The following is a 15,669-nucleotide window of genomic DNA, read 5'->3' on the forward strand; positions in this document are numbered from 1 at the left end:
CCATCCAAAGATGTCTTTTGAAAGCATAAGCTGGTTCCTCACGTTCTGCAATTTCTCAGGGAGATCCCAAGATATGCAAATCAGTAAGCTTTTGAGTTCTGAAGAATTCTTCAGCAGGCAAAATCATAGGATTGTAGAGTTGGGACCCCCCAGAGAACCATCTAGTCCAACTCCCTGCGATGCAGGGAGATCGAACCTGAAACTATGGTGATGCGGTGATCGAACCTGCAACCATGGTGTTATCATCACCACGTTCCAACCAAGTGAGCTTGCATGCTACTTTAAGCACGAGGTGGTCGGGGCTGCAGCACACACTCCCAGTGCTCTACTCTAGCATCCTTGGCAATGCCGCGGTTCAGGCTGGGGTGCCCTTTAAGGACTTTGGCACCATAGCCTTGCATGGCTTATCAGGATTTCTCCAAGGAAAAGAGGCGGCACCACATATCAAAGCAGAGGACCACAAACAGACTGAGAGGGACTGTCGAATTTTGCCAGTTGTAGCAACATCCTAAGTAGTTTTTAAAAAGCAGGTATTTAAACATTTATCTACGCCCCCCTCCAGTTTAACCAAAGCAGCAGAACCAGTAAAAACTGTTAGCGAAACCTAGAAACTGAAGGGCCAGGGCAAATAAACAGGTTTTTTTGGGGGGGGGGAGACGTTTGGTGCCAGGTGAATCTCTGGGGTGTCCCAGCCTGAAAAGGCTCTTCTATTTAAGGAAACCTGTCTGCAATCATCCTTGTCAGCACTCAAGGAATCCAATGAGGACTGAGCGTAAGGGTGCGAGAAACAGAAAAAAGCAGGAAGTGGGGAGGGAGCTTCCTGGAGTGTCCTGAATGGTTGCCTGGCACCCTGGCTAGAAGGACTCCACAATGAATTTTTTTTTTACTGCAGGTTCCACTTGTATTCTTTCATTCTGGAATCCAAAGGCTCCCACAGTCTTCTGAAGACCCCACCCTTCCTTGCATCAGGGGAACTTGAGAAGAGACAATTATAGCAAGAGCAGTGCAGCGAAACACTCTGAAAGGGAAAAAGGGCTGAGTTAAGCAATTCCATGACAAATCACAAGAACGTGCACAACGGATGTGCTGACAGTGCTGTTAATACACCAGCCATTTCCTAAGAAACTGAAGTGCAGGCATGCAACGGACTCCAGAGTCCCAACAGATAAGGATTCTCTCCCGGGCAATTTGCATTCCAGTTAAGGATAGCTTTAAGGAAGCGAAGAAGAGCGAGCTGCATTTCTAAGCGGCATCGTCTAAAATTTATTGCATGATTTCTGCTGCTAACCATCGTGATGCTAAGGAACCCTAGTGCATGTCAGCTGACACCGAGGACAGAAACGAGAAGACCACACGCAAGCCCCATGATGACTCAGTAAGGGGGACTCAGTCCTTGGGGCAGGATCCAAATAACATGTCCTGTCCATGCAAGGTTTATGTTTTATGTCTGGGGTTGTGGTGCTCATCTCGCTTTATTGGCCGAGAGAGCCGGTGTACAGCTTCCGGATCATGTGGCCAGCATGACTAAGCCGCTTCTGGTGAACCAGAGCAGTGCACAGAAATGCCGTTTACCTTCCCGCCAGAGAGGTACCTATTTATCTACTTGCACTTTGACATGCTTTCGAACTGCTAAGTTGGCAGGAGAAGGGACTGAGCAACGGGAGCTCACCCCGTCGTGGGGATTCGGACCACCGACCTTCTGATCAGCAAGTCCTAGGCTCTGTGATTTAACCCACAGCGCCACTCGCATCCCTATAAATCACCATAAACATCTATAAAATATCAGAACCTTCAAAATACAGAAATAACAGCTGCTGCTTTGAAAACCTGTCAGTAGAGTATGAGACTCCTAATCTCTGAGTCGTGGGTTCGAGCCCCACATTGGGGAACAAATTCCTGCATTGCAGGGAGTTGGACTAGATGGTCCCCTAGATGGTTCCTTCCAGTTCTATGATTCCATGATCAAAACAGTGAAACCGCAAGCAGTAACGGCCTGCATACAATATTTGGCTTGCCAGCTGTATGGCAAGCTGACATCTGATCAACCTGACATTAAGATGGATTCTGGTTTCAGCCACTCCAGATGCACACAGTTCTTTGCATGCTAAATGCTTAACTGAGCTCCTGCCATGGGGTAACACTCCCCTTCCTCCGTTTTTTAGGAACAGATATTTCCATGCTAGACCTAACCGTTAAGCCATTACATTAGCACTCATATGCTATCTTACGGTGAGGACTGACCATAGTTTGCACTTTAATCCTGGGTCTGAAACCATTACCTTTCATCATGTCCTGTTCCCTTCTTGTGTTTATCTTCGATTAAGCAACTGCGAGCGGTATCTTGCTGCAGTTTTGCGCAGGCAAGAGTCTCTCTACACAGTGGCACCTTGGGTTAAGAACTTAATTCATTCTGGGGGGCCGTTCTTAACCTGAAACTGTTCTTAACCTGAAGCACTACTTTAGCTAATGGGGCCATCTGCTGCCCCCGCGATTTCTGTTCTCATCCTGAAGCAAAGTTCTTAACCCGAGGTACTATTTCTGGGTTAGCGGAGTCTGTAACCTGAAGTGTCTGTAACCTGAGGTACCACTGTACATGCAAGCTCCTGACAGATCTCTAGAGGTTGTCCCTTAATAAAAACAAGCACTCTCCTTGGAATCTGCTTTTACCACTATCTGTAAGGAGATATGCAACGGATAACACCCTGTCGTGTTGTGACATAATCTTCAACCCTGCTGACAGCACTGAGGTTTGCCCCATTCCTGTCTGCTGATCTGCACAGAGGCATTCTCGATAGCTGCTCCAGTTATGGAACTCCCTTCCCTTGGAATCTCACCAGAGCCTAGGCAACATCATGCAGCGCTGTGAAAAAATAATAATAAAGTCTTCTTCTGGGCTGGCTCTTGGTGGCTCTGGTCCAGCCGAGAGAAGGGTGGAGGCAGTAGCTGGAATCTGGTATTCAGAAGAGCTTTCAATTAGATGCTTTGTCATCCCAAGTTTATTTTATGGTCTTAGCTACGAGCCCTCGGGGGCTGTGCAGGACAAAAAGTAAACAAGTATTAATTAAAGCATGCTTTGCAGAAGGCCGTGCGCGAAATGAAGGCCACATGCTCCCAAGGACGCTAGAAATAAGCTGCTTAAAGGTGCAGCACAGGTGGGAGATATGGGGAGCTACGAAGCAGAATTAAACCAGCAAACACCAGGAGGAGAGATGGAAATGGCCGTGCTAGCTTTGAGGGGTATAGCCACCCTTTGCTTGGCTGAAAGTGTATTGATTATCCCTGCATCCTGCCGCTTCAGTCCTGGAAATGGACTCTTTTAAGTGCATTACTGATTCAGCCAGCTAACAATTAAATGCCACGTCATTCTGTGAAAGACAAAGCATGAGAAACCCCCCACCCCCTTCACTTGTGGCAGAACCAAGAACTCCCATGTGAAAAACCTGACAAAGCGGCTGAAACTCTGGTTTCTCAGGCCTTCTTCTATTAACACATGTGCAACTGAAGGAGGAAGGTTCAGAACAGGGGTGGGGACATATTTTTTTTCTGCCAGAGGGCCATCATTTCCTTCTGGTTATTTTTCAGGGGAGTGGGTCACATGGCCAGTGGGGAGCAGAAAAAAAGGAAGTGGAAAAAGGACAGTGCAATGGATATGAATTTTACATTTGTGCAATAAGTTAGTTTACAACCCCCCACAAATCACCTCTTTATCCTCTACCCGAGCAAACAAGAAGTATATAAATATGAGCCCCATCCTGTCCTCTCCCCTTTATAAAGACCTGAGAAATAAGATCATTACCCCACTTCTACTCACCATCCCAGGCTGCCCATCTGCGGCCACATTGTTCTTTCTGTTATCAGATCAAAATGATCAGACAACAGCAAAGGTTGCTAGGTTTATCGAGGGTGCAATGAGATTAAGGGCCACTATCTGAACGATAGTCTTGATCATTTGATTGTCCTTTTTATCCATTGTTGTCTTTTTAATTGTATATATTGCTTGTTTTATGTTGCTATGGCCGTTGGCCATATGAGCCCCAAGTTGCAAAACTGCCATTGAGAATATATATCCAAATGACAGTGGAAATGAGGTGAGCATTGTCTCTTCCAAGCATGCTTTTTTTGAGGGGGGGGGTCCTAAAGTGAGAGACAATTGGATGACAAAGAACACAAATAATGGCCTATCCAATGTCATCTGGTGTTGTTGGTAGTCTGGAACACAATGAGGAACGCCTGCCAAATCAGGCTGTCTTAAGACACTAATTTTAATTTATATAATAGGGTTCTTATTTTTAATTTCTGTGTAAACCTGTAGTCATATATAATGGAGATGGAGGCACTCAAACTACAGTACATGAGAGCTCTGGGTTATCTGCCTGGTGGAGGCCCAGAGGCATTTGCCCACAGTAAATTTTCCACAGCTCTATTTTGCTGGGGATTTTTTTTTTTTTTTTTAGAAAATGCTTCATATATTCAGTATCACCAAGGAATGGATGCCAATCACAAATTTGGCATTAGGCAAACTTGGCAGCTTTACATTTTTAGTTTTGTTTACTAAATGCAAGTAAATCTGACATGATAAATTAGATCAGAAAGTTTTCTGAGGCAAATTATGATATGGAAATTATCCTAACTTGCACAGGAAATTTTCCGGATCATTTTCTGATTCAAAATTTTCTGGAAAGCCCACACCACTGCCTGTAGGGAACAGATTATAAATGCTCAAGTCTGCTGAAGTTTTAACGAGTTTCCGCTAAGCAGAGAAAAAGTCTGCCACAGGCATTTGGGAACTGGTGATAGAGAGGGTGAGAAACCTGTGGCCCTCCAGATGTTGTTGGCCTCCATATTCCTGCATTTCATGGGGCTGGACTAGATGACCCTTGGGGTCACTTCCAACTCTACAATTCTACGATTCCATATCCCTATCAGCCTAAAATGGCCAATCGTTTGGGATGAAGGAAGCTGCAGGTTCATCATCAAAAGAGTCACAGATTCTCTATTTCTGAAGTAGACAAAAGGACTGGAAATGTTCAGGGAGAGGGGGATTTCTTTGTTTCCTCCCTCACAGGCTCTCCCCCCCCCCTTTTTACAATGGAAAAGGGGGGGGGGGAATCTGAGGGAACACCGAAGAACATCCTATGGACAGGCCTTCTCCTTTGGAATGAGTGAAATGCCTTTGCTGGACAAGGTCTTACTCTTCCAAAATGTTCAGTATGAAAATTGTTGTGCAAGACAATCTACTGCATTAGAGGATAATTTCTGTGTAAACTTGCAGTCATATATGATGTTCAAAATCGTGTGTGTGTGTGTGTGTGTAATTTGCATTTAGAGGAGGTTGGCATCTTTATGACGGGAGCACAAGCTGTTGTGAATTGCTGCTTTCCTTGTTCTGGTGACCTCTGATCTAGGCCCCATCTAAAGCATACATTTAAAACAGTATTATACCACTTTTAACAGTTACGGATTCCCTCAAAGAATCCTAGGAAATCTAGTTTAAGGGGAATAGCCACCTCCTTTCAACTCCCAGCACTACAAAATCCCCACAGTTCCATGGCAAGAGGGATTGCCTGTTAAAACCACTCTGGAAGTGGTTGGAGATGTAAGAAAAATCTGCTATCCTTCTGACGAAATACCTCCCTCCCCCACATACCTTTCTAGAAGGCATTTATACTTTTGAGGTTGCAATCCTACCTGGGAGTTAAGTCCACAAAACACAACACACATTATTTCAGCATAAGACTGCTCAGTAAATTCCATAAATACAGTAGAATTCTATAGATGCATCTAAGTCTCCTTCAGCCAAAAACAGTTGTATTTGTTAGTGATATTCACAATGCAGCTATCAGCCAGGTTTAAACAAGCATTCAGATGAAGCCTTCCCTTTCAATAGAGAAATAGCCAACATGGCTTTTTAAAGGTGGCCATCACAGTCTGACAGACAATTCTTGCTGAAAGATACATTACCCAGGAGACAAACAGACCTAGTTTAAAACACAGATTTAAAAGCTGCCTATTTTATGCACTGGGTAGTAAAGAGTTTTACAAAGTTCTACAAAATTTTTACGAAGAAAATTAAATAACCTTTTTTGGCAGCCAATCAGAGTAATACCCACAGCTGAAGAGAAAGACACTGCATGCATTTGTTTGTAAGAAATAATTGCAGAAACGTGTACCAAGAACTAGCCTTGTGCATTACAAAATAAGGCTCTAGTTGCAATCAGATCTTTGAGCACCAAGGAACTAGTGGCAATTCTCATGCATATAAAAGTGTAGCTGAAGAGCACATTTTCAATAGAGCTGATGGTTTAATTAAGGAAGACATTAACCAAATTGATTTAGTATTTCCATCTGTCCTATTGAGCATCTGAAGTCTACAGACTTAGCATGCTTAAAAGGTCAAATATATCTATACCTGTTTTATTCCAGAAGTGAAATTGCTCTAAAAATCAACTGATAATGGTTAAGAGATACAGGCCTGTATTAAGCTAACAGCACAAACCTGCCAAAAACCAGGCACTTTTAAATCCCCCTGAAATCAAGGAGATTAATTTAATCATGTGTTTAATCTTCCACTCAAGTCACTACTAAGTTCACCTACTCCCAACTATTTATTGCGCAGCAGCAAACTATTGTTTTAATAGAGCTACCATCTGAAGCCATGGTTTGTTGTTGACTTACAAACCATGGCCCTTTAAAAATACGGCCTTGCATCGCTTGAGAACCTTGCATCCTTTCTTAAACAGTTTGGACACTCTGTCCTGTCCCAGGAAGGTTAACACGCTACAAGGGAATGAGACAAGATCAGCTGGAAAACAAAACAAACTTTCCATGCTGAAGGTTCCAGGTTCAATCTGTTATCTCCAGTTAACAGGATCACATAGGAAGTGATACGAAAAACCTCTTTCTGAGACCCTGTAGAGCTGCTACAGTATGAGCAGATAGAAGCTCGACTGTCAGACAGCTTTATGTACCGTATTTTCCGGCGTTTAAGATGACTGGGTGTATAAGACGACCCCCCAACTTTTCTAGTTAAAATATAGTGTTTGGGATATACTCGCTGTATAAGACTACCCCTCTTCCAACACACACCAAATAAAAATTTAAAAAACCAGTCTCCAGTCCAGCTCGGAAATCCGCTCCACTTTCCAGTGGCCGGGGGCTTCTGGGGCCAATTTTCAAGTCTATTTCTGCTTCATCTAGAGAGCTTGGTGTCTTCTGCTTTAATTTGCTGTCGTTTTATCCTTTGGTGGGGAGTTGCTGCAGGAGCTGCTGCTGTAGCCGGCGTATAAGACAACCCCCAACTTTTGAAAAGATTTTCCTGGGTTAAAAAGTAGTCTTATATGCCAGAAAATACAATATTCACCATTTGCTACTGAGTCCTCCTCATTTGCTAACTGAACCATTATTTTTCTATAATCTTTTTGTACCTCACTGTTTTCATTTAAGTTTTTATTCCTTATTGCTTTTGTGCAGTATTTGTAGTTCAGCAGATTTGCTCTAAATCATTTTAGAATAAATGATCGAAAATGGATTGCCTGCTTTGTAAAGTTCATTTTTCATTATCCCTTAATGAATCGCTTCATAAATGAAACGACATAATTAATAAAAAACAGAGCTTTTACTTAACATCTCTCCCTTTCTCTGTTTGCTGTCCTACTATACCAGGAGGCAAAGCAAGCAAACCTGGGGAAATGGATGGAGTTGTTAAAATAAGAGATCACCGTGCTCATTGCAATGTTGGGGCTGTTATGTCAGAATAACTTACCAGACACATTAATTGACGTTCCTGCATCTATAATCCCACTGTTGGGTCTTACGCAGTATCTGCGTGGTGCTGTGGTTTTCACCTTGAAGCACACATTTCTGTCTGTAGGGTTGCCAAGTTTCAAGTTCGTGGTGACGACGTCTGTGAATGGGCCTGCGGGACAAAACAAAGGACACGTCAAAACATTTTCCAAATATTTCAGAAAGTACCTTGGGCTTTTCTATTCCTACAGATGTGTGCACCTACCAGGAGGCTTGAGCTCAGAGTTCGAAATAAGCCAGGTGCCAATAACATTTTTAACCTGGCTATCGCCTACCTGCGACCAAGTGAAGGTGCCCAAACTCCACGATGGCGCCTGACATCTCCACCATCTGGAGGTCTATGAATCTTGACCATTTTCACACACTAGCAACACTGCCTTGTAGAATTCTATTTGTTATGTTTTACCAGCAGTGAGAGATTTTACTTTCTTGGGCTCCATGATCACTGCAGATGGTGACAGCAGTCATGAAATTAAAAGACGCCTGCTTCTTTGGAGAAAAGCAATGACAAACCTAGACAGCATCTTAAAAAGTAGAGACATCACCTTGCCAACAAGGGTCTATATAGTTAAAAGTATGGTTTTCCCAGTAGTGATGTATGGAAGTGAGAGCTGGACCATAAAGAAGGCTGATCGCCGAAGAATTGATGCTTTTGAATTATGGTGCTGGAGGAGACTCTTGAGAGTCCCATGGACTGCAAGAAGATTCAACCTATCCATTCTGAAGGAAATCAGCCCTGAATACTCACTGGAAGGACAGATCCTTTTTTTTATTTTAAATATTTATTAAAGATTTTATTAATACAATAAAGAGAAAGAAAAACAACAAAAAAAGAAAAAGAAAAAGCACTTACACCTTATACAAAAAGCATACCACAACAGAATCAATTAGATAATAACCATATTTTATTCGCTTTTTGGACTTCCTCACATCTCTCGTTCCTGCGTTCCTGATTTATAAAACTTTAACCAGCAATTTATCACCTTGTTTCAATTCTTATTTTGTAATTTTCCAATATTGTGTCCCTAACTTTAGATACTTTTATCTAAAACTGAAATACTTAATTTAAACATAAAATTTATCCAAAAAATTTTCTTTTCTTAGTTTTCACTTGTCCTCATATTCTTTTCAACTAGCTTAGTGGTGCCATGTTATTTTCAATCTTGCATCCTTCTTAACACTCATACAATTTGCAATATTTTTGTAAATAGTCCTTAAATTTCTTCCAATCCTCTTCCACTGCTTCCTCTCCCAGGTCTCGGATTCTGCCAGTCATTTCTGCTAGTTCCATATAGTCTATCAGTTGCATCTGCCATTCTTCCAGTGTGGGCAAATCTTGGGTTTTCCAATGTTTGGCGACAAGTATCCTTGCTGCCGTTGTTGCATACATAAAGAATGTTCGGTCCTTCTTTAACACCCTCTGGCCAACAATGCCCAAAAGGAAGGCCTCTGGTTTCTTAGGGAAGGTATACTTAAATACCTTTTTCAACTCATTATATATCATTTCCCAGAAAGCCTTAACCCTAGGGCAAGTCCACCAGAGGTGAAAGAACGGTCCTTCAGTTTCCTTACATTTCCAACATTTATTGTCAGACAGATGATATATTTTTGCAAGCTTGACTGGAGTCATGTACCACCTATATATCATTTTCATAATATTTTCTTTCAAGGCATTACATGCCGTGAACTTCATACCGGTGGTCCATAACCTTTCCCAGTCAGCAGACATGATATTATACCCAATGTCCTGTGCCCATTTTATCATAGCTGATTTAACCGTTTCATCTTGTGTATTCCATTTTAACAGCAAGTTGTAAATTCTTGAGAGTACCTTAGTCTTAGGTTCTAACAATTCTGTTTCCAACTTCAATTTTTCCACCTGAAATCCTATCTTTTTATCCAAATTAAAAACCTCTTTAATCTGAGCATAATGTAGCCAATCTCGCACTTTATCTTTTAATTTCTCCAAACTCTGCAGCCTCCAATTATCTCCATATTTTTCTAGTATTTCCCAATATTTCGGCCATTTGGCCTCCATATTGAGTCTTTTCCGAGCCTTGGCTTCCATTGGTGATAACCACCTTGGGGTCTTGTTTTCTAATAAGTCTTTATATTTTGTCCAGACATTAAACACTGCTTTCCTAACAATATGGTTCTTGAAAGCCTTATGACTTTTAACCTTGTCATACCACAAATATGCATGCCATCCATAAGCATTGTTAAAACCTTCCAGATCTAGAACATCAGTGTTTTCAAGAAGCAGCCAATCTTTCAACCAGCAAAAAGCTGCTGATTCATAATACAACCTTAAGTCTGGCAGGGCAAACCCCCCTCTTTCTTTAGCATCAGTTAATATCTTAAACTTAATTCTGGGCTTTTTGCCCTGCCAGACAAATTTGGAGATATCTCTTTGCCACCTTCCGAAACACTCCACTTTATCCACAATCTGTAGAGTCTGGAACAGAAACAGCATTTTTGGCAGTACATTCATCTTTATAGCAGCAATTCGGCCCAACAAGGAAAGTTTCAATCTTGACCAACCTTCTAGATCCCTTTTAATTTCTGACCAGCACTTTTCATAGTTATCCTTAAATAAACTCAGATTATGTTATGGCTGTTATGTTTACCCCTAGGTATCTTACTTTTTTGACCACATTTAACTCTGTCTCTTTCTGAAACCTTTCTGATTCTGAAGGTGTCAAATTTTTCCCGAATACCTTAGTTTTTTGCTTGTTTAGTTTAAATCCCGCCACCCGACCAAACTCATGAGTCAATTGTAATACCCTTTTCGTACTAGATTCTGGCTCCTGTAAAGTCAAAACCAGGTCATCTGCAAAAGCTTTAAGTTTATACTGTTTCGCTCCGACCTGAATTCCTTCAACCAACCGGTCCCCTCTAATCATATTCAAGAGCACCTCCAGGACCGAAATGAATAACAAAGGAGAGATAGGGCAACCTTGTCGTGTTCCTTTTTCAATTTTAAACTCTTCCGTCACCACATTGTTAACTATCAATTTAGCCTTTTGTTCTGAGTAGATTGCATCTATCCCATTTTCAAATCCCCATCCCACTCCCATCCCTTCCAGGTTTTTCTTCATGAACTTCCATGAAATATTGTCAAAGGCCTTCTCCTCATCTATAAATATTAACACTGCTTTTGTATTAATATTTGTTTGCAAAAGTTCCAAAATATCGATAATGTTCCTTGTGTTAGCAAACAAATGTCTACCTGGGAGAAAGCCTGCCTGATCCTTATGGATCACTTCGTTTAAAACTTTTTTAAATCTACTTGCTAAAATGTCTGCAAATATTTTATAATCCACATTTAGAAGGGAAATGGGACGGTAGTTCTTAAGTTGTGTCTTTTCAGTTTCTAATTTAGGTATCAATGTGATGAAAGCTTCTTTCCACGATTCCGGTGCCTTCTTCCCCTCCATAATTTCATTGCAAACCTCCATTAATGGATGTATCAAGTAATCTTTCAATACCTTATAATATTTGGAGGTAAGCCCATGGAAGGACAGATCCTGAAGCTGAGGCTCCAATACTTTGGCCACCTCATGAGAAGAGAAGACTCCCTGGAAAAGACCCTGATGTTGGGAAAGATGGAGGGCCCAAGGAGAAGGGGACGACAGAGGAAAAGATGGTTGGACATCTCAAAGCTACCAGCATGAGTTTGACCAAACTGCAGGAGGCAATGGAAGACAGGAGGGCCTGGCATGCTCTGGTCCATGGGGTCACGAAGAGTCGGACACGACTAAACAACAACAACTAGCACAATCAGAATGGATTTCAGGAAACAAACAACAACAAAAAAGCCTTTCAAACCGTCTGGCCCAAAAATGGCAACTAGGCATTCCGTTTTGGAGACTGCAACCCTGGTTTAAGGAGCTTATAAATCTGAGCTTCTAACACTGCCTCCTGTGTGCTGGGACCCCATGACAGACACACAAGAGGCAAGCCAAGTTATCATTCCTTCTATTTTTGTGGTTCAGACTGTGTGTGGCACTACTTAGGTTGCCAAAATAGCACAAAGGTCTGCACGATCCAACATTTGCAGAGCTATTTTTTTAAAAGAAAGAAAAAAGCCTACGGCAGGGGAGGAGAGCCAAAAAGACTACAAAGGACGGAGCATGCAATATGTGGTACAGAATATGTTGAATATGTTGGAGGAAACCAGGGATGTGGTGGGGAGAGGGTGGAATTGAGTGACCTGAACCTGTACCAAAACACTCTGCAGCACAGCATTTTGTTGCAGGCCCCCAGTTGCTGACCCCCTCCCAAAATGTAAAATGGGGATGAGGCCAGGGCACAGGCAATGTCTAGCTGCCACCCCAGCGAATTAATAGCTAAGCTGACCTCTGGCCCCATAACTTCCTGGCTCACAACCCTTGCTCTTCACTGTGCAGCACCAGCACTTGATTCCATTTGTGTATTGCTCCGGCAAATGTTTTCTAGAGCGGTGTTTAGACGTATGAGGTTCCCAACTTTAAATAGCAGGGCATGCAAAGCCTTGTTAGCACCAGTTATAAATAGCCCCCTAGTAAACTATATTATAACTCAGCTTGCAGATTCTCCAAGTTTCTAAATGGGATGTTGCTATTATGGGCAGATATGAAAGGTCAGGAGTTAATTACTTCTCTGGTCAATAGCTGAAGGAAGCTGCCGGAGGATAAAATTTCAGGTATGACTTCTGACTGCAGTTTAGATTTTTATGAGTTCCCTTCGAGCCTAGAACTGTTTTGGTTTACTTTATTTTATTTCAGTGCTTCTCTATGAGAAGATGCACAAAATTTGCACCAGACCACTGCAAGTTCATCTTACGTACTGTAAAAAAAACACAACACCACACACACAAAAACAACTCATTATTTTCCCTACCATTGCAGAATTTTGATCAAGATTGGCCACTAAAAGGTATATTAAGAAGCAACAGCATACTCACAGATAGATATGCTTTCTGCAAGTGGTTAACAGATTCCCTAGGAAGAAAACAAAATGGAGCATTCTTCCTTTCCTTTTAAAAAGCTCCAAGTAGGCACATGGCAGAGGTTTATAAAATTATGAGCAGCATGGAAACAGCTGGTATTCTCTCCCCCTTTCCCCGGTAATACTTGAAGTTAGGGGAGGCACCCTATGAAAGCTATTTGCTTAAGAATCGGGTCAATTGACTTATGGAACTCATTACCACAATATGTGGAAACAGTCACTAGTTTCATATGGTTTAAGGCTAGATGCTGGGATTAGATGAGAGCTGTTGCCTTCTTGACTTGTTTGTGCGGTTCCCAAAAACATATGGCCAAGTGGATTTATTTTTAGTCTCACCCAGCAAGACAAAATCTTGTGTTCTTTAATCTGCAGCACTGATGGCAAGCTAGGCAATACAGGTTAGTCTTAACAACCGATCCTATTTTCTTTGCTGCAATTTATTGTATTAATAAAAAAATTATACGGACTTCACCATAAGGTCCCAAGGTGGGTTTCAATAATATACAATTATAAACAAAATTAGAACTGTTCCACCCAGAAGAGAATGGTATAAATAATGGCTGTAAGTGTATATTTAACGTAAATCATAATCCTCTGGACTTCTAATCAGATGTTATTGGACACAGTGGACCTATCTGTGTGTCACGCTAAACCGTGGTCAATAAGTGGAAGCCAGTTTTCAGTCTGCAGTGCGGATGCCATCAATTCTTACCTGGCAACAAAGATCACACTGCACAGTACAGCCTTCCTTCCAAACAGGAATAGGTAAAGCACAACCACACACAAATCCAAGTCTAAACAAAAATATGTTATGTTTCTCCAGGAGAAAATAATGGGGCTCTATGCATCCTTTATCTGAAGGCACAGACTCATTCTAGAAAACTTGTTTAGCAGGAGGGATTTAAACAGCCATGGCTCGCCCACTGCAAAGAATCCTGGGAACTGTAGCTTGATAAAAAGGGTGCTGAGAGTTGTTCTCAGATTCCTCTCTCAGACCTACAATTCCCAGAGTTCCTTGGGAAGACAGACTGGTTGTCAAACCTCTCTGAAAATGGGGAGGGGGAACAAGGGTCTCGTAACAATCATCAACACCTTTAACAAACTGCAGGGGAAACTAAAAGTTAATAATGAGAAGATCAGAATGGTATTTTGGGGTGGGGTGGGTGGGGAACTGGCTATCAGCTTCGCTTTGGTCAAGAGAGCAAAAGGACATATTCACAAATTCACACCCTATTATATTGTTCTGAGAAATTTTACAGACTACAACAATAGTTAGCAGCCCAGAAGCCGGCGAACAATTCCTCCAAAAAAGAACATAGAATACTGCATAATTTCCAAGTTTGCCACAGTTCATTTTGTACTTAATATACCAGCGGCGCATCAATCTAAACTAACCACTTTGTGCAGTGGCATTACAGAACTGCATCTATTTTCAAGTAAAATGTGTGCTAAAGGAACTATGGCAAAAGAACATTATGTCTATTCTAAAAGTTCAACGTCAGCCACACAGCCCAAACAGTTGAGACCTTGCACTCTCTTACAAGGGGGCTTTGTGGCAGATGAGTCAATGTCCGCCAAGCTTGAAAGCTGGTACTCTGGACTGCCTCTACTGACAACAGCACTAAAGCAATCGTTTTTAAAATCACCACCAACGACAGGAAGTCGGCACAGAATCCGTAGCTACCGTATTTTTCGTCCTATAGAGCGCACCGGCCCATAGGACGCACCTCGGGTTTTTTTAGGGGGGGGAGCCTTGCACACACCTGCCCAAAGCACGGGGCACCCTCCGGAGGGCTCCCCGTGCTTCGGGCGGCAGGCTGCCACCCCAAGCCTCGTGCGCCCGTGGGACCTCCCGCCGGGCTTGCGGAAAGCTTCCTGAAGCCTGGAGAGCGAGAGGGGTCGGTGCGCACCGATGCCTCTTGCTCTCCAGGCTTCAGCGAAAGCCTGCATTCGCCCCATAGGACGCACACAGATTTCCCCTTCATTTTTGGAGGGGGAAAAGTGCGTCCTATGGGGCGAAAAATACGGTAAATGCTTTCGTATTTTAAGTGAGGCACTTTCTGTATTTTAAAACAAAGGAGCAAGCTAACACATCAATATAGACAGACAGTACTTAATGCAACACGCATTAAAAATAAGAAGCCGCATTATATACCTCTGCTGTAATTCTAGCTAATGGGTGGTATTCAAGTACTGTGTCCCAACTGTACAAGGATTTCCTCTTGCACAACAGGCCTCCCCCTTCATCCCAGCTGGCACCTTCCCCAAGTCTTTTCCAGGGAGTATGGGGAATCCCATGCAGGGGGAAGGGAGAGGTGGAGACTAGTAGCACAAGTAGGTATTGTCGCGCTGGTTAAATGTTCACTTAGTGCTATTTTGGATTCCACCCAACCTGCCTTACCGTTGGATTGTCTTGCTAAAGATCAGCCTTTCACGAACTGACGCCCTCTTGTGTGCTGGTTGAGGCTCATGGAAGTTGTAGTCCAAATCACTAGGCTGGGAAAGGCTGGTACAGACTGTAGGAAAGCACCCCAGGAATACACACGGGAGTTTGTTTGTTTTTGCACCTGCAACTGCCTTTGGCCCTTTCTTGTAATTTCCTGCAATGTGCTGCAGGGAGGGTATATATGCATGATGGAACTGCGACTGCATGTAGAGAAGAGGCACCCTTTTGCTCTCATTTGTACCAGTTAATATGTCAGTTTCCATATAGTCATCAATCTAGCCAGCATAGGCTTTGCATCCATGGTTTTTAAACTAGAGAAAATGAGCAGGGATTGTGGGGAGGGGTAATGAAACTCACGTTTATGCAGGGCTCTTTGGTGCAATGGGTCAGTGCGCCTGGCTTGGTGGTTCGAGCCCATCCGGGGGCAGCTG

The 15,669-nt window shown here is 42.6% G+C and overlaps 1 protein-coding gene and 2 long non-coding RNA genes across 3 annotated transcripts in view; 1 reads left to right on the forward strand and 2 right to left on the reverse strand.

Moving 5' to 3' along the window:
- The window catches only part of LOC310847220, a 197,388-nt gene that overhangs the window by 21,765 nt on the left and 159,954 nt on the right, over positions 1-15,669 (reverse strand). The window lies entirely within an intron of this gene.
- VAPB (VAMP associated protein B and C) overlaps positions 1-15,669 on the reverse strand; it is a 47,210-nt gene that overhangs the window by 11,320 nt on the left and 20,221 nt on the right. Inside the window, exon 2 of the mRNA XM_083744728.1 lies at positions 7,763-7,915. Within this exon, the coding sequence (XP_083600854.1) occupies positions 7,763-7,915 (153 nt within the window). The remainder of the gene's footprint in view (positions 1-7,762; positions 7,916-15,669) is intronic.
- On the forward strand, positions 6,080-7,623 carry LOC310847257. Its single transcript, XR_014565733.1, has 2 exons — positions 6,080-6,143; positions 6,181-7,623. It is a non-coding gene; the product is annotated as an uncharacterized lncRNA (long non-coding RNA).

This window comes from Podarcis gaigeae (assembly GCF_964106915.1).
Source record: "Podarcis gaigeae genome assembly, chromosome: 6".
Lineage (NCBI taxonomy): Eukaryota > Metazoa > Chordata > Lepidosauria > Squamata > Lacertidae > Podarcis > Podarcis gaigeae.